This window comes from Clarias gariepinus, chromosome 6, assembly GCF_024256425.1.
Source record: "Clarias gariepinus isolate MV-2021 ecotype Netherlands chromosome 6, CGAR_prim_01v2, whole genome shotgun sequence".
NCBI lineage: Eukaryota > Metazoa > Chordata > Actinopteri > Siluriformes > Clariidae > Clarias > Clarias gariepinus.
The window spans coordinates 31,826,079-31,846,238 of NC_071105.1; the positions used below are offsets into that span (position 1 = coordinate 31,826,079).

The following is a 20,160-nucleotide window of genomic DNA, read 5'->3' on the forward strand; positions in this document are numbered from 1 at the left end:
CTAACTTGAGACGGTCTCGGAAAAAAAATACCTATTAATGCTTATTCTGAAGCATTTCCCCACTTTTTTAGTTCATCCAGCCAAAACAGCAGGGCAGCTCTTAACCAGAAACGTCAACACTGTTGACTGCTGCTCTAAAATCGTCTTTAAAATCTGTTCACCCATATGGCTGTGCCATCTTGAATCTGTTACAGAACTTGAATAATGTAAACTTTGAACAAACCAGCAAGGCGAAGAAGCAGCGGTGCATTCGACTCTGATATGTATTATTTGTTCATTAAAAAGTAAGAGAAAGAGAAAACATCAGGTTCGACAATCTGCTTGTCACATCGCTGTGGATGTTCGAAAATGCTTCACTCTGTACTTGTGCTAAAGTTAACACTAGGCATAATTTTTTTATTCCACAAACTCTTTATACAGTAAGATTTTGCTCCCCTTCAGAATGTAAAAAAGAAAAAAGAAAAATCTGTATGTGAACATAATGCAAAGCCACTTCAGTTCATGTAAACATGCTAACAAGAATCAAGGACCTTCTGCATCTCTGAAGGCTTCAGCAAGGCACTTTACTTAAGTGCTCAGTGTTCTCTCTGTTCTTGATAAAATCTTCATGGTCTTGAATTAAAGGCTGATTTAAATATATTGCAAACAGAACTGAAAATTACTCTATAGCCTTTGTTAAAACAGGTCACTATTTACAATCATTCATCAAATGAACTTAATATGTGCTTAATATGCAGTATCCATTAGACTGTAATCTTAAAAAAAAAAAAAGGAAAATTAGATTATAAAATCCTACACTGTAAACCTACACCAAGACGTAGACCTAAAATACTGCATATGCTCTTAAAATAGTTTTGTTCCATCACTATATTGTTTCATTTTGACTGTTTGCATCATTTCCATGAACAAAAAGGTTCTCTAGAGGATGATCTGATTCTTGAAGCTCCTGTTTAGATCCTTGTGTGGAAGTACGATCGAGTTTCGAATGATGACTTCTGATGGAATATTCACATTGCACCCTGAGGAAAAACAGAAAACACTACATCAGAGGTTTAAATTAGTGCCATATAAATGCAGATTGCTGCTGAAATGCCTGACCGGCCTGCTTTTGTAGGAGTTTATTTTCTGACTAGTGCGTGGATACGGCTGCAGCATCACACCTGGCTGGACGCTGACTGTCTGAAAGCAACAGCTCCATCTACTGGAAACTCCTTCATTAGTATAATTCAGTAATATTTCTTCATAATCATGGGGTTTTCTCTTCTATTTTTCCATAGAGTAAAGGTAGAGAAATGTAATAACTGTCACTTACACCACATTTATTGCCTTTAATCACAAGTACAATGGCAGAAGTTCCAGCTGCATATCACAGGTTTATGATTTATGCTACACAATTAATTGCATAAAATTCGAAATCACCATATGGACCTGCGCTGTTATTTAATTGCATTGTTTCGCAATTTGTCACAGGTAATATACATAGTAGATGTAATAGTTTCATAGAACTTTCCAATTGTTTAAGTGGGTGTGATCGTCTTACCAGCGCTTTCCGTTTAAGGCTACTGTCTCCGAAATTCGACCGATACTGAAAAGTTACTGAAAAGAGAATCATTACTGGTGACAGGACCTGGATTCATCACTATGGGCCTGGGAGTAAACTGAGTTCATTAAGTATGGAACGGAAACTTATGAACGACCAAGAAAAAGTTCAAAAGTCAACCATCAGAGGAAAAATTGATGTTTACAGTTTTCTGGGATTTTTAAAGAGCCAGTATTGGAACATTATCAGTAAAAAGGCTCAACAATCAATAGTGCTCATTGTGATCTAACATGATGATGCACATGCGCACACTCGCATCCTCACATTCTCCCTATAGTCCTGATCTCGTTCCATCAGACTTTGACCTGTCCTGTCCTCTGAAAGCAGCCCTACAAGGACAAAAATTCACTTCTGATGAAGATAGCGGTGCATGGTTTTTTTCGCAGCTCAGCAAAAAACATTTGCAATAAGTGAAACGAATGCGTGTTAACAGACGGACAAAGAGTATTAAAAAGTAAGGAGATCATGTAAAAAAAAAAAGTGTATTTGTCTTTTCTAAAAGGCAATTAAAATAAATTTCACAGCCAGAATGCGGATAATTCTTGATTTATAAATATATGTTTGTATATTTATTGAGTTGATAAATATAAGCAAACATCTTCTTAATTAGATTGTATTTCCAATTATTTTGTGTTAGCCTAGATAAACATATTTGGATACAAAATAGTAGTTTAATAGGTACATATCATACATCGCAATAGCAATATGTGTCAAATTAAATCACAGGTATTAATTTAGTTTTTCCTAGTATTGTTTTTTTTTGTAACAATACAGCTGTTTCCTAACACAAGAACTTCTCCAGAATGGAGTGATGTGTATTAAAACAAGGTGCTTTTCAAGCAAGCAATAACTAAAACTACCTTCTGAATTAATCATTATAAACCGATTTGTAAAAAATATATATATAATATACAAGGTTCTTTCACGGAAATGTAAAAAATGTCAGTGTTGTGATATAGGAGGAATAAAAAAACTACAGAACTTGAGGTTATAAGAAAATAATAATTTTGATTATTTTCTTAGAACAGTATGCCTGGGAATTTTCCTTACATAAAGCATACAGAATTCTGAACAGATATCTGTCTATTCCATGGAAGAGGGACCGGGACCGGAACCAGGACCTTTGATGGTGCAGAATATTAGGACAAAGTTATGGAAGGGAAAAACTCCCATTAAAAAATCTTATTTGCCCTTATCACGTCTGAAACACTGGTCTCCCAGGAACACATTTAATGACCCACAAATATGGAAATGGCTTGGAGCAAGTTTTTTTTTGTTGTTGTTGTTTTTTTTTTTTTTAAAGGATGGGGCGTTCCACTAGCAGAATGTTTGACTGCAGTGGGATCCAAACCACCTTGGCCGGGTCCATCAGTTATTTTATTTTATTTTATCGCCATGTTCTAAAAAGGGTGAAGAAATTATACCCAAAATAAAACCCATAACGTTATATTTTTTATCATTTATAACAGCACTAATGTCATTTTTAGCAATCCTGGCATTCCCTTGTCCACCTTTATAGTGTAGCCACATGTTCATGCCTGCAGTAAAAAAACAGCTGTTTGGATCTCATTATGAGCTCAAAATTAGAAAACCCCCATGTTTAGCTGATAAGTAGAAGAAATATTCTGCGTACCCAGTATTGTAATAGATGGAGTCAAACCTCCATCTCTGAACAGGGTCTCGCTGTCGATTTTCGCGAAAGGGTCATTGGGGTTGGGGTCACTCGGCGTCCCCTCCACTCTCGCCCACTTTCCGACTGTACTGTCCCAACCCACGATGCTGTTAAGCACACAGCAGTGATCCTGAAACGAGATCCCAGGACAAACCATTTACACAGATGGTATTCAGCTCACATGTTTGTCCCTTTTCAGCTTCCACAACACACCGTTTGTTTCTTTCGGGACGTCTAACAATGCAAAATCTGTGGTCGACAAAACAGAACAGCAGGACAACACAAAACTAATCAAACAAATCAAATCGAGTGGGTGCACTCTGCAGCTCGGGGACACTAGACTTCTGTACCTGCAGTGTGGCGCCGTGTAAGACGATTGATTCTCTCACTCGAACTCCTGCGCCGATTATTACACCTTTCCCTATTGAGACGTTAGGGCCCAGCTGAAGCGGTATTAAAAACAGTTACACAATAACATAACACTCCTCTGGTACTCTTTAATATGATGCTTGAAGATTGTTTTGATGTACTTACAACAGCTGTAGAGTCAATATTAGCTGTCTGATGGATGTATACGTTCCCTGCGGGCGGAAAATATAATTCATATTCAGTAAACACAATCTACACAGGTTTATGCTGATCTATAATAATAATAATAATAATAATAATAATAATAATAATAATACCTATTATTTTAGGGCCTCCTTCTATGTTTTTGGCAAGTCTTTCTGGATGCGTCTTATTATACCGGTTCAGATACAACCGACTGGCGTATATTGCTGAGCTGTCAATCAAATTAGGTCACATCAAGTGGTTGAAATCATCTAATGAAACTTAAGATGAAGGAATACACAGAGGGAGAGAGAGAGTGCTTATAAGCATACCCTGCTGATTTAATCTGGCTCCAGAAATGTTGCGTTTTGTACACATAAAGTTGTTTCTTTCCAGCCAGCATTGTAAAAACGTCCTGCTCCAAGCGGATCAGTTCTCGCAACTGCCTGCCGCACGGAGGCTCCTCTCTGTAAAAACACAGCAACTCAATTTAAAGTCTATTTCAGGATCATAATTCTCCCACTTTTCTCACTAAATGTAATACTGGGACTTGGTTTAAGGCTCATTAAGTCAGTCTATATGTTGTTAGAATGGTAGAAATCATCACACAAAGCGGCTATATTTATTCTTATTTATGGAGTTATTATGGTTTTTAGCGTCTTTGACCAGTCACTTTGACTTTTGTTGAGCTCAAAGACTGTTGTTGTTGGTCTTTCGGCTGTTCCCGGCAAGGAGTCGCCACAGCGGAATACCCAGTCCGCACTACAAATTGGCACAGGTTTTACACCAGCTGCCCTTCATGACACAACCCTTCCATTTTATCCGGGCCTGGGACCGGCACTGCATCCAGTGGCTGGGGTTTGGGCACTGGCTGGGAATCGAACCCGGGCCAAAGACTATTACCCCATAAACAATGTCAACCAGAATGCAGTGTTTTCTTTTAGTGGAAAGTTCAAAAATTTTAAAGTTCAATTTACTCCAAATATCAATGTATTAATCAATAAACAAAACAAATCTTTAATGATGTGTGTATTTCACATCTTTTATACAGTGCTGGAAAAAAGTGTTTGTCCTGATTTGGCAGATTTTTTTGGGCTTATTGGTCACACTTAAATGATTCAGATCATCAAATTTTTATATTACAAAATGATAACCAGAATAAATATAAAATATTAATTTTTAAATAATGATTTTATTTATTAAGGGAATTAAGCTGCCCAAGATACCTGACCCTATGTGAAAAAGTAATTTTGCCAAAAAAAAAACAAACATTTTGATTAGCCCTTAGACTGTTGGGCAAATATTCTTTGGCCTGGTGAGACAAAACTTTTTGTCTCATTTAAAGTTTACGGGAAGGTGTGCATCCCGTTTTATCTGGTTAAAAAATTTAAAAAAGCATTTCAGAAAAATAACAACCAACAGTCAACCTTGGTAGTGGTAATATAATAATCTGAGGCTGTTTTGCAGCTGGACGATTTGCCATAGTTGATGGAACCATGAATTCTGCGCTCTACCAGAAAATCCTAAAGGAGAATGTCCGACCACCAGTTTGTGTGACCTCAAGCTCAAGCGCACTTGGGTTATGCAGCAGGACAATGATCCAGAAACACACCAACAAGTCCACCTCTAAATGTCTATAAAAACTAAATTAGGGTTTTAAAGTGGCTTAGTCAAGACTTAACCAAGACCTTCATGCTTAAACCCCTTCAATGTGGCTGAATTAAGACAATTCTGCAAAGAAGAGTGGGCCAAAATTCCTCCACAATGATATGAAAGGCTCATCGCCATTTATCCCAAACGCTTGATTACAGTTGTTGCCAACGAGGGTAGCACAACCAGTTATGAGGTTTAGGGGTACTTACTTTTTTACAAATGATCAGGCAGGTTTGGATAGCTTTTTCCCTCAATAAATGTATTCATTATTTAAAAACTGCATCTTGTTATCTAAAACTCGGGTTATCTTTGTGTGATAAGCAAAAAAAAAAAAAAAAACAGGAAGCGGCAAATACTTCTTTCTTAAATGATACTTACAGCAGCCTGTCTTCCTGATGTCTCTGAAACACTTTCCCAATGTGGACGAAAATCTCTGGGGTGAATATGTAGATGCCACAGTTGATAATATCACTTATAAACGTACTGGGTTTCTCCACAAAATGAAGCACCTGAACAAGAAGAACAAGAGAAAGACATTAAACAAAAAGAAAAAGAGAAGAACCAAATGTATTCTCTAAATTGGTGTTTTCTAATTGTGATTTGGTGAGATCAGTATTATTTCTACCTCATTTGTTTCCTGGTTCTCCACAATGCAGCCATAGTTCAAAGACTGTTTCCGGTTAGCCTGGTAAAATGGGCAACAAAAGTGTCATACAAAACCTCAGCTTCACTATCTCTACCTCTGTAAAAATCCAGTGACTTCTAGTTTACCGTAGTGCCCAAAATAACTCCACAGTGAGATTTTCCTTGCTGGTGGTGAAATTGGAGCATGTCCTGCAGGGGGAACTCAGAGCAAACGTCGGCATTCATAAGGAAGAACACAGACGGTCCCCCAGACAGGATCTGGTCTCGGAAATGGTAAATTCCTCCACCTGTGCCAAGTGCCGCAAACTCCTGCAGGTACCTAAACATGATCCCAGAAGACGACAAAAGAATAGATGTTTGGATGCACCTTTATTTATAAAGAGATATTAATAGAAACTATTTGACATGAAAAATAATGACTGTTTATAGATGTTATAATTAAAATCAGGAGTTTTGAAACATTTTTGTACCGCATCAGCATAAACATGGCTGTTCAAGTCAAACTAGGTCTTGAGGTGAAATTTCTCATAAAAGAAAGTATAAAACTGATTTACAGAAGATTTTAACCGTAGTACTGCGATAAGACTCTTAGCCGCAGTAATACATTTGAAAGGTGTAAAAGTTTTATAGAAGACTACGTGTGGCTCAGAGCCCACTACAGTCTTGGCCCTAACGGAAAACTTGCAGAAGAGACTCATCTGTCTGTGGAAACTGTACACACGACCATTCACCAGCACCACTTGCACATTACAGGATCACACCTGGGAGTTATTCCTACATCCCCGTACAGTCCTGACCTTTTGCCAAGCCATTTCCACATGTTTGGGCCATTAAAGGAGTTCCTGGGAGGCCAGCATTTCAGACGTGAAACATGCAGTCTAATCATAGCCCCAACATATTAAAAAAAAAAAACTTTCTACCTTGATAGTATCTAAGCACTAGTGAAACACTGAGATAAGCACATTAAAGTTGCAGGAGATTATATAGGGAAATAAAGATAACTCATAACTGTTCTTTTATTCTGCACAAACAAAACTCCCACTTTGACTTGAACATGTCTTGTAGCTCATCTTAAGTACCGCTTGAGAATTAAATTTGCTAACCTGACATAAAATTATTATCATATCACAACATATTGGCATTCCTATGTTCCATGACCCCTCTGCAACTTTTGCTGAGGAATCCTGACTTAAGTGAAGTAACATGCCGCGAAAACATTTCTGTTGGCAGAACGCTGTAATATAAGGGAAAAATCCACTTCAGGTTAGTAAAAGCAACTCTTTTGTTGGCCCATATCACACGATAATGCTGATGATTATATTCCTACAACAGCATGTCTGCCAACTTACATTCCTTACATATAAAGTAACAGGTTTATTCAATTCTCCTACCTTACTGAGACTTTAAATTCCTGCTGGGCAGAAGCTATGAAGCGGTTCAGCTCCTCATTAGGCTGGTAAAACCCAATCAAGATGATTTCCTTCATATTGGGCACCTGTTGAAGAAGAGCCGCACATCTCATCAAAATTATTTGATTTAAAAACTTGTTCATGTTCTTTCTTGCATAAAGCTTTCAGTGAGTCTGTACTTCCATTCTTTACTACAAAGTTAATAAATAATATAATACATTATACATATAATAAGTTATAATATAATAATAATGATATGATAAGATTTAAGGTGAATATCTGAATATCAAGATAGAATTATAATATACAGTAGTATGCTGCTTTCTGTAAAGGCTGTGTCAGATTTCTTACCTTGGCACAGGCCTCAATGTGGTGTTGGAGCATTGGCACACCAGCCACAGGAAAGAGAGGCTTGGGCACTTCAAATGACAGGGGGCGGAACCGAGTTCCTGGAAAGAGGCAACAAAATTACTTTTAAATAATGTGCATGGCTAAACTACTATAGGCATGTATATCAAGGTTACAGGATAGTTTACTTGTAATCTAAATATTTTTAAATGTTAAAATCTGTAATAATATTTTTTTATGGGACCATTAAATAAGATGCCATAAATAAGTCCATTTTTATGTCGTTAAATGATATTTATAATTAAAATGATAATTATTGGCATCTAAGAATTGTTTTGTTATAAAATTTTTTTTTTTTTACTTCCTTCATCAGCACCATGGACAGTTTTCATGCTGGTTAATGGTTTCATCTTTTCACTAATACGAGTGTCACTGTGATCCAGTCCTCGCTTTAAGCTCTCTCATCTCCTCAACTACAATCTACTCAAAGCAGCTTATAGGCTTCAAGTTTTATACCAATACCACCTTCAGTGCTGTTGTGCTTGTCATCTTGTATATCACTAACGTAATAGGCTTTTAGAAACTTTGTGTCCAAATTTTCCATCTTTACCACTTCTATATTGGATTTCTTATTAATATGAGCATCACTAAAAAAATGCTGATTAAGAAACATTTCAGGAGCTAACACAAACCACCTTACTGATGTGGCCTAATTGAATTTTTCTCTTCCATCTGCTTATTAAGTAGTGACGTGTATCCCTTTCAGTAACAATACCATCTCCAGGTTCAAACCTTGGTTCATTATTCTCTTCTTTATTGTTTGAATTGATCCAAATTTACAATCACACACAGTTGTCATTCTATTGCTTTCCTGGTGATGAGGAGGAGAAAAAGTAAAAAAAAAGTAATGGCTACACTTAAAAAACCTAATCGCTTCTCTGTTGTTGGAATAAATATGTTCTTTTTGGAAGTTTGTCTCATGTGAGGGTAACATTAGGAGTTTTTACTTTGGACCTTCATTCAATGGGTTTTTGGCCGAGGAAGGGGCATTGCTTGGATTTACTGTAAAACAGTTTGAGAAATTTTTTTTCAGTAGATAAAAAAAGAGATTTTTCAGTAGATTAAATGCTTCACAGCAGGCAGAACTGTTTTGTGCAAGTCATAAAATTTTTTATATTTGAATTAACCGAATGTGCATGATTGAAGAAATACTGTCCATGCAAATGTAGATAATGTTACAAATTTTGATTCTTTAAAAAATTATGTGAGCCAAACTGAGTTGTTTGGATGTCACATCACACTTGTCAAGAGAAATAACCTCCCACGTGATGGTGCTAGTAACATCCCTCTGTGATGTCAGCACTGCAGAAAACTGCATTCTTCTCAGAGGAGTACAGCAGCAAACGGCGTATTAATACCAGTATCGCCAAGTCAATCACTCTTCTTTTATCCCTGTTGCGAGTTTCTGAGAAGTCTAACCAAGCATGTGTGTTACCTCACTTTTTCCTACTTCACACGTGGGGGTACGGATAACAAGTCGCTTTCACTTAAGTTAAGTATTTTCACTAAATACTTTTTAAATGGCCATTTTGTTCAAACACCTCCCCTAATAAGCTTTAAAGCTTCTTTTACATTCTTCTTTAACGGTGGTTGGAATCCAGTAGATGCATTACCTACAACTGTAGCTCTCATTCTCCCTCATCTTCCCGGCCTCTTAAAGCGATTTTCCCATCCAGTCTTCCTTAAAAAAAAATCTAATGCTTTCTTCCCTGATCTTTGTCTTGTCTTGATCTGTGTCTCTAAATCTTCAGCCAGTTTATCTGGCACTTCCACTCTATCTTCTCCATATGTTCCCTTTCAGTACCACTTCAGTGTACAAATGCAACCAATTTACCTATACATCTCACACTCCCTCAACTACCCGGCCCTTTAAATCTGACTTCCCAGTCTTCCTCAAACCAAAAAATAACACATTAAATGCCTCCTTCACTGATTAGTAACTCTCCAGTTTAAAAGACTCTTAACATTGCTTTCTACTCTACCTAGTTCTTGGATTTGTGACATCATATCTAGATTCTCCTGCATATACTGTATTTCCTGCACAAAAGCAATACATAATCAAGTGTCTCCATTTCCTGGTAAAACTGAGACCCTATGGGTGCTTACCTACAGTACTATAAGCAGAGTGCTATTAAGGTTGCTGTATCCAATTGTTTGTCTGCTTCTTCTTTAAAATTTGTATGATCTAATTTGTCCTGTATAAAATGCAAATGTCTCGGTTTTTATTCCACTTGTTGCCATCATTGTTTTGTTTTTCTCCACACTTTCCCTTTCCCCTCCGATTTAAAAAATGTGATATTGACCTCAAAATTTACTTTTGTGATTGCTTCTTTTGCCAGCTTCGCTCTTTCATTTCCGCAGATACCTGAATAAACTTGGAGCCACAAGAAGAGACATTTTTCCTTTTTCTAACTATTCTTCAGTTAGCTAAAAAGATTGCATACACCATATAAAGGTGGCTTCTGGCTGTACTGTACCTGTACAGTGTAATCACTGTAGCCCATTCTAGTGCCATCAGTAATACATACAGCTCCAAAGCACATATACTCAGGTAATAAGACGTTTTCTCGCTACTCTCCAATTGGGAGATGTGGGAGGAAACCGGAGAAAACCCACCAAGCATGGGAAGCAATGCAAACACACCCTGAGGTGGGAATCGAACCCCAGACCCTGGAGGTGCAAGGCGACAGTGCTAAGCACTACATCACCGTGCTGCCCATTCTGTAACTAGACAGTAAATACAGCTCCAGTTTTACATAAGCTAACTGATATACACTATTTTGAAAAAAAACTGCAATGAAATTGTATTCAAATACATTTACGCCAATATGGAGTCGGCCCCCCTTTTGCAGCTATAACAGCCTCCACTCTTCTTAGAAGGCTGTCCACAAGTTTGTTGAGTTTTTCTGTGGGAATTCGTGCTTATTCATCCTGTAGAGCATTTATGAGGTCAGGAACTGATGGTGAATGAACAGGCCTGGCTCTCAATCTCTGTTCCAGTTCATCCCAAAGGTGCTTAATGGGGTTGAGGTCAGGGCTCTGTGTTAGGGCCAGTCAAGTTCTTCCACACCGAACTCATCCATCCATGTCTTTAAATAACCTGATTGAATAAATAGGCCTGATTGAAACACCTGAATTCAATAATTATATTAAACAAATACTTTTGTCCATATAGTGTATAAGTTCTCATATGTCACACAGAAGTGAACAGGTGTACAGTACAGTACAGCTCAGTGGGGTCTGGTCTCCATACACAGCAGCTGTCTTACACACTTAACCTAAAGCATTATTCTCCTCAGGCTTTTCCAGTATTATTCTACAGCCTCATCCTTTTTCTTAATCCGCAGTGTCGTTACCAAATCGGTGACGTCACTTGTCATTCAGGCCATTCTCAGCGCCACGTCATCGTAAACGCAACAATGTTTTAAAGCCCCTGTTTCATTTCCTCGCACGACAGGTGCACAGTGTAATGGAGATTTGACACACACCACTCACCTTTCTGAGGACCGCCGATCAGAATCACTGCCTTTAACATCTTCAGATTGTACACACTGTCAAACTGATAAAAACAAACTGGATCTCAAAAGATGCCACGATCATTCACAATATATTCCTTATATCGACTGTTTTGTTTTTTAATCCACAAAATAAACGATTTTATAAAATGTATTGAATATTTCTTTTCGTTTTAAAAGACACGGTTTTAAACGAAACAGTCATAAACGAAGATTTTCGAAACGCAGGAAAGAATCGCTTATTTCATTCAATCCTGTAAAAGCACAAATGCGGAAGTTTGGATACTACAATAGTTAAACACACGCCCATTTGTCCCGCCCATACTAACCTATTACACCAATCAGAAAAGTAATGTTCGGTTAACTCCTCCCATCGTGGCTCCATAGTTCGATGTCGCCCTCTTGTGGGATACACAAACAAAAATGTGCACGCATACTGAGTTGGAAAGTGGGTATATGATTGTTGTCTCAACCACACGCCAATTTCTTTACCATTATATATATATATATAGTCAACTCTTTCTATCTGTCTACCTTTCTATTTCATTTTATCTTTACCTTTTAGGTCATACACACATTCCACTGCACATTATAAGGTGTATGGTTGTTTAAATGGTTGTGACAAAAAAAATTGTAAAATAGAAAAAAGTCAGAGAAACTAAAAAAAATTAACACCACCAACAACTGTTATTATTATTATTATCATTATTATTATTATTATTATTATTATTGTTGTTGTGTGTTTTTTTCTATCTAAAATTCAGGACATGGATTGTTTTTTTCATACAATTCTATTTATTAAAGGACAGCACTGGGTGTGATAAGCAGTATTCCCTGTTTGTTTTAATGTACAGTGAAGGGGATGAATTACCATTGATGGGAAAATCCCTGAACCAATGACCAAAGAATGCTAAATGTATGATATGCATAAAACATGCCTGTTTCCATATAATACTACATCATTTATAGCAATATAAACCATTATGATTTTGTTAGATAAAGTAGAGAGTACTAACTAGTATGGTCTTTCACAAGGTTTGGACGATAGCATGTAATGAAAATATCTATAGTACTTACAGAACTGAATTTGTATTTATAAATATTGTACAAACTCATCTATATGAAAGTAGCAAGTAATCATAATATTTTAGTTAGAATGTTAATATTGTTCATAGCTGTATTCAGCAACAGATGCTTAGTATTCAGTGTACATGAATAATGCGCAACAGGGATATATAATGCAGACAGAAAGCGGTGTGAACCATCCACCAAATCATTATAGTTCAAGTTCCAAGCCCCAGCCATTCCAAGCCCATTTAAATTTCAGAATTAGGTTTTGATCCATTATGGGAAAATGCATGTTCTACGGCTTCTCATTGCTTTTTTTAGTTATCTTTTCATCACAGAATGTAGTGTGGATTTATAGTTTCCCAGTCGTTGCATTCTCTTATCCAGCTCCAACTAAAACCACTTATGAAATTATTAAGTGCTCTTTGGTTGAATATTTAGACCAAATAACATTCTTAGAATTTTAACGAAGATTTCTGGATTTTACAAACATTGGCTCATGTTTCATGTTTTGTGTTGTGCGTGACAGCATAATGGGCTGTTCAGTCTGTTTAGTTCTGTGCTCATTAAAATCTCCCCAGTGGCCAGGGTGGCTGGGAATTCCCTGTAGGTCTGGTTGGTAATCTGTCCCTGCTCACACTCAGCGAATAAATAAATAAATGAGAGAGAGAGAAAAAAAATTAAGAAAGATAGAAAGACATCAATAGATAGATACAGTGGTGTGAAAAACTATTTGCCCCCTTCCTGATTTCTTATTCTTTTGCATGTTTGTCACACTTAAATGTTTCTGATCATCAAACACATTTAACTATTAGTCAAAGATAACACAAGTAAACACAAAATGCAGTTTTTAAATGATGGTTTTTATTATTTAGGGTGAAAAAAAATCCAAACTTACATGGCCCTGTGTGAAAAAGTAATTGCCCCCTGAACCTAATAACTGATTGGGCCACCCTTAGCAGCAATAACTGCAATCAAGCGTTTGCGATAACTTGCAACGAGTCTTTTACAGAGCTCTGGAGGAATTTTGGCCCACTCATCTTTGCAGAATTGTTGTAATTCAGCTTTATTTGAGAGTTTTCTAGCATGAACCGCCTTGCCACAACATCTCAATAGGATTCAGGTCAGGACTTTGACTGGGCCACTCCAAAGTCTTCATTTTGTTTTTCTTCAGCCATTCAGAGGTGGATTTGCTGGTGTGTTTTGGGTCAATGTCCTGCTGCAGCACCCAAGATCGCTTCAGCTTGAGTTGACGAACAGATGGCTGGACATTCTCCTTCAGGATTTTTTGGTAGACAGTAGAATTCATGGTTCCATCTATCACAGCAAGCCATCCAGGTCCTGAAGCAGCAAAACAACCCCAGACCATCACACTACCACCCCCATATTTTACTGTTGGTATGGTGTTCTTTTTCTGAAATGCTGTGTTACTTTTACGCCAGATGTAAAGGGACACGCACCTTCCAAAAAGTTAAACTTTTGTCTCGTCGGTACACAAGGTATTTTCCCAAAAGTCTTGGCAATCATTGAGATGTTTTTTATCAAAATTGAGACGAGCCTTGATGTTCTTTTTGCTTAAGTGGTTTGCGCCTTGGAAATCTGCCATGCAGGCCGTTTTTGCCCAGTCTCTTTCTTTTGGTGGAGTCGTGAACACTGACCTTAATTGAGGCAAGTGAGGTCTGCAGTTCTTTAGTTGTTGTCCTGGGGTCTTTTGTGACCTCTCGGATGAGTTGTCTCTGCGCTCTTGGGGTAATTTTGGTCGGCTGGCCACTCCTGGGAAGGTTCACCACTGTTCCATGTTTTTGCCATTTGTGGATGATGGCTCTCACTGTGGTTCGCTGGAGTCCCAAGGCTTTGGAAATGGCTTTATAACCTTTACCAGCCTGATAGATCTCAATTACTTTTGTTCTAATTTTTTTCTGAATTTCTTTGGATCTTGGCATAATGTCTAGCTTTTGAGGTGCTTTTGGTCTACTTCTCTGTGTCAGGTAGCTCCTATTTAAGTGATTTTTTGATTGAAACAGGTGTGGCAGTAATCAGGCCTGGGGGTGACTACAGAAATTGAACTTTTAACTGTGATAAACCACAGTTAAGTTATTTTTTAACAAGGGGGGGCAATTACTTTTTCACACAGGGCCATGTAGATTTGGAGTTTTTTTTCTCCCTTAATAACATAATCTTCATTTAAAAACTGCATTTTGTGTTCAATTATGTTATCTTTGACTAATAGTTAACGGTTTTTGATGAGCAGAAACATTTAAGTGTGACAAACATGCAAAAGAATAAGAAATCAGGAAGGGGGCAAATAGTTTTTCACACCACTGTAGATAGATAGATAGATAGATAGATAGATGCATTTCAAAAGCATTGCTAAAAATTATCATTATTATCATTATTACTATTATTATTATTACATTTAAATCTATGACACATTTCTGTTTCATTTTATTTTTAAATTGCTAATCTGCAATTGCTGGACTCTGGCAACAAATTGAGTTAAAAATATACACAATGTTCCACCCAAGGAGGAAAACCTTTTGTGATCTAGAACTTTATTTTTCATCTCTGAAATGGAAAATTCAGTGCTGACTCTACACACAGCAGCCTACTTAATCCTGATTGATCAGGAGGTACAGATCTGTCTATGGACATATATGGTACTGGTGTCAACGGTGAACGGGACCACACATGAGGTTGTTTAAACATTGTTCCCCCGCACCAGTTTCTCCCAGGCTAGAAACTCTCTTATCTTTTCCTCATTCTATCTGTTCATTTTCCTAACTGCACTCCTGACTTACAGTACGTTAGGCATTGTGAGTTATGGTACATATTTGGGCATTTCCCTGTTATCTTTATCTCCATCTGCTTCATGCAGCACAGCCGAGGTTTGTAACAATTCCTCCTAACAATATGCTTTACTTTGTGAAAATACAGTTTAATGTCACTCTTTTGGAACAATTTGCTTCTTAGTATTGAAGTATATTCTATAAATTACTACAAAATAAATTAAACATTAACGTCTACAGTGTTGGTACTGGAAATAGGTTTTATTTTCAATTCTATTGAATTAAACTTTATTACTATAGCGCTTTTAGCAATTGCCATTGTCACAAAGCAGCTTTGGTGGAAAAATGTATGGAAATTTGTATGGAATTGTGTATGAAAATGTATATGAATAATTATTAGATAGATTATTTAAAATCTATGCCAGGAGGTGGCATGGTCCCTTAGTGTGTGTGTGTGTGTGTGTGTGTGTGTGTGTGTGTGTGTGTGTGTGTGTCGGACACATGTATTCAACTTGTGCAATGCTGATTGGCATTCAACATTGCTCATAGTGTGTGAGTGTGTGTGCATCTTTCAGCTGCCACAAAGCTGTGGTCCTCAGCAAGGTATCTTTCCCTTAGTGCAAAGTCACAAGTCATTGATGCCAACCATGCATGAATGATGATAATGAGATGCTAATTGTTTAAGTATTCCTCTCTTGCTATACCACTTATATACTGATACCACTGATATACTCACTTTCACTCAGTTTGCAAAAATAGCTGTGTGTGAGTTGTGGTTCCTTAGCAAAAACCTAGCCAAGGGGGATCTCACTAATGCCTCGGCTCAGTTCTGCATATCCCAAAGATCCAGACTAGCCTGCTTAGCTTAGAGTGGCTAATGTGGTTAAGTATGGTCTGTCATCCTGTCCATCACCAGAGCAAACAAAAAGGGGCTTAGAGCCAATCCTTGATGCAGACCCACCTCCACCTCAAACTCTCACACCTACAGCACATCTCACCACTGTCTTACAGCTCTCATATTGTACATGTCCTGTACCACTCTAACATACTTCTCTGCCACTCCAGACTTCCTCATACAATACCACAGCTCCTCTCTCAGCACCCTGTCATACGCTTTCTCTAAATCTACAAAGCCACAATGCCACTCTTTATTACCTTCTCTGTACTTCTTCATCAGCATCCTCAAAGCAAACACTGCATCTGATGTACTCTTTCTAGGCATGAAACCATATTGCTGCTCACAAATGCTCACCTCTGACCTTAACCTAGCTTCCACAACTCTTTCACACAGCTTCATTGTATGGCTCATTAGCTTTATGCCTCTATAATTGCCACAGCTCTGCACATATTCCTTGTCCTAAAAAATCGGCACCAATACACTTCTCCTCAATTCCGCTGGAATCCTCTCACTCTCCAAGATCTTGTTAAACAAACTAGTCAGAAACTCTACTGCCACCTCTCCTAAGCACTTCCATTTCTCCATAGGTATGTCACCAGGACCAACAGCCTTTCCACTCTTCATCCTCTTCAACGCCCTTCTCACCTCACTTTCACTAATATTTGCTACTTCCTGCTCCACAACAGTTACATCTTCTACTCTTTGTTCTCTTTGATTTTCCTACTTAATCTTGCACAAACTTCACCAGGTTTCCTCCAGTAAGCTCTTTTTCCCTTCTTTTTCTTTCTTTTGCCAATTTATTCATCCCCTAGCCTCCCCACCTACTTTCCAAAGACTAGCAAGCCCGTGGTCACATTGTGCTAGTGTGTGTTCATTGTGTTCCACTGTACATTTTGGATATGGGTGCCTAACAATTCATGGAACACCATTCATATTTATGCGGCCAATGTCTCCGCTTGCTTAGGTGCCTCCCATGCAGGAGGTTAAACTGCCTGTTCACTAATGATCACTTCAGCAGAAAATTTAAAAAAAGGACACACCTTGCATGTGTTGGTGGCTATTTGTTGCTAACCAATTGATTGATCTTATAGCAACGTACGGCAGAGAACCTGCTATGAAAAGCTCCCTCGTACAAGTCTAATGGTACCAGACAAACCAGATGGTGCCACTTATAAACCAAAGTGCATCATGTTAACTCTATTTTAACGTTGTGATATAGCAACCAACATTGAGAGACAGAACAACGGGCATGGTGTTCTGTCACAGGAATATCTAAAATATAAAAAAAAAAACACCAAAAGGGGAAGGTAATCTAACTTTTTTTTTAATAGCACAAAAGCCTGCAATTTTAACAGGGATATGCAGACATTTTATATATCCTGTACATACAGTGTGTAACTGGCATGGTCATTTAAAACCAGCGACCTACTTGTGAAAACTCAATGAAAATGTTTAAGGGACACAATGGACATTTTAAAACTTTTTAAAGTATTTATAACACATACTATGTTATACACTGACTTTGTGACCATGCTGATGGTCTTGGCCTGTATATGGACTCACCGTGGGATGTACCGAGGGCTGCATTCACAGTTTCTAGAACAAACATAGCTGTATTCATAAACACACGCAATGATCATTCCTGCAGGCTACTCTAATCACATTAACCACTTATAAACTGCTTGCCCTTTCATCTGGAACATTCCTGACATACTTTCTGCATGTTTTTTTTTTCTCTACGTTTTTTTTTTTTTTTTTGTACTTCCACTTGTCCAGGGAGCGATCTGAGAACAACATCATGTACTCGAATATCAGAGAGGATTTTGTCTTGCAGGTCGTGAGTTTCCTCCTACTTAAAGCAATTGAAACAATAGTTTAATCTAGCTGTTCTTATAATTTGTCAAGGAGGTCCAGATGATGAAGAGGATGGGTGAGAGAAAAATGAACTGCAACCTGTCACCGTTAATATGCAATCCTTTCCAAAGCTTTACTTTATGCTTTTACACCAAAGTGTGAGTCTGTTTAAAACAGTGTTATATACTGAACACTGCATGGGAATAAAAAGTGCACTTGTGTGCTTAGATCACTGGCCAAGAGGGATGCGAATGGTAGAGTGGCTGTGCATAAAAGCGGAGGAAAAGGTGTATTGTCTGACAGAGAAAAATGAGACATGCACTGTCTGTTTACTCCTTTATGTCTGGTTAATGTTCTGCACTACAGCACTGATATTCTCTCCTAAAAGGAGACTAACTGAAAAATTTTAACAGTGGAAACTTTATGGATGGGAGGTTTAAGGAGTGCAGTGCCTGGTTAATTCAGGCCATGCTTTTATACCTGCATAATAATTTATTGCAGCTAACAGCAACCAGCTGGCAAATGAACTCAGGCTTTTTGAATATGCTCACGGTGTCATAAATTTCATTAAGGAGACCTGGAGATGATGAACCGGGTGTCTATAAACTGAATCGGTAATATAATATGAAATATTAATACGAATTGAAAATAAACATTTTATTAATTTAAATTGTAATTATTAACATAAATTTAATATAAGAAAAACTGGATCCATCATATTTTCATATATATATATATATATATATATGAAAATATGATGGATCCATGATGGATGAAATATGATGGATTATTTCTATAATTTATATATATATATATATATATATATATATATATATATATATATATATATATATATTTATTATTTTATAATATTAATTAATTTTTATACAAAACACTACTGGGGCCAAAAACCCATTTTAAAAACATTGAGGGCAAAAGATTTATTATTATTTTTTTTTTTTCTCCTCTTGTCACACTTCACCATAGGGAATGTTTAAACTGACTTGGGCTCTTTGTTCTCCATGTGTTTGATGATTGACTTTTTGGATGGCTTTGTAAATTTCTCTCTATAAAAACTATTACAAAATCTATATTATTATTTGTCAAAAAATAAAAATGAAGTGATCTCAGGTTGCTTTACATTAGGGTAGCTTCATAATAAGACTACAAAAGAAAGGAGACAAGATTATGGTGTATATAATAAAAAATGATCTGCTATAAACTATAAACGAGAGCTTTAATTTAGTGCTGGATAGCTTTACATCCCTGACATTTGCTGTGTGAGTAATGAGGCATTCCTTTTTTTCTGCAATCGTGGAAATTTACTAAGAGCTTGTCAAAGTCATAGCTTTGCTGACCTGAGATTGTAACTCTAGCAAATTATTTTCTAGTGTCCTCCCTTAACCACTTTTTGAATGATTGCGCACACACACACACACGTACAGACGCATGCACAAATGCACTCTCTCTCTCTCTCTCTCATACACACACACACGCGCACACATCAAGCAGTGTAACAGATGTTTATGACCATATAAGGCAGCCGATGCAACATTTTAACATAAACTGTGGGAGACATGCGACGCAGTTCTGATTGGTGGAATGCCTCGGTGACTAGTCCAATAAGGCTCCCGTTTATGGACAGGTCAACAGGTTAAGCACATCCAAACAAATACTCGTGGAAAGTCCAGAACACTTCTCTTCTGGTTTCTGTCCAAGTTTAAAGAGAACAGGGAATCACATCATTCCATATTTCTTATCTCTCTCCTTCTTACCAGCGCCAATGATATGTTGTTTCAATTACGTTTAGTCCCCAGTCACTTTCCTCCTGTTCTGTTTCTCCCTTTTTTTGACATTTTGCTGCTATGCTCTCAGTGTTTAGGCTTGCACAAGAATGTCCATATCAGTGTCCATATCTCAGTCTCTGTTAAAGGACTATGTTGATTCTCGTCTCTGTCATAAACATTGCCCACTCTTTCTTCTTGTGCCTTAGAGGTTCCTCAGGCTCCGCCTTTAATCCCTCCGAACGATCTGATCTCTGGTCAATCCAAGAAACTATTCCCCAAACCCACATCACGTCGCATCATCTCAGAGATGCTG

At 37.5% G+C, this 20,160-nt stretch overlaps 1 protein-coding gene across 1 annotated transcript; it reads right to left on the reverse strand.

Annotated features, from left to right (window-relative positions):
• Nucleotides 1-370: 370 nt before the first annotated feature.
• Nucleotides 371-11,706, reverse strand: gmppab (GDP-mannose pyrophosphorylase Ab). Its single transcript, XM_053498888.1, has 12 exons — nt 11,435-11,706; nt 7,883-7,980; nt 7,514-7,617; nt 6,249-6,441; nt 6,103-6,162; nt 5,856-5,986; nt 4,157-4,291; nt 3,959-4,056; nt 3,807-3,853; nt 3,623-3,715; nt 3,234-3,402; nt 371-1,019 (listed from the first exon to the last, which is right to left on the reverse strand). Exons 1-12 carry the CDS (start codon nt 11,472-11,474, stop codon nt 919-921), a joined length of 1,269 nt encoding a protein of 422 aa, XP_053354863.1. The 5' UTR covers nt 11,475-11,706; the 3' UTR covers nt 371-918.
• Nucleotides 11,707-20,160: the final 8,454 nt, after the last annotated feature.

Bases quoted from the DNA above. Each gene is read 5' to 3' on its own strand.
- gmppab (XM_053498888.1), bottom strand. From the start codon at position 11,474: ATGTTAAAGGCAGTGATTCTGATCGGCGGTCCTCAGAAAG. The intron at 4,292-5,855 runs GTAAGTATCATT...GTGTTTTTACAG, and splicing joins CATCAGGAAGACAGGCTGCT to AGAGGAGCCTCCGTGCGGCA. The intron at 3,403-3,622 runs GTACAGAAGTCT...ATCTCGTTTCAG, and splicing joins TACACGGCGCCACACTGCAG to GATCACTGCTGTGTGCTTAA.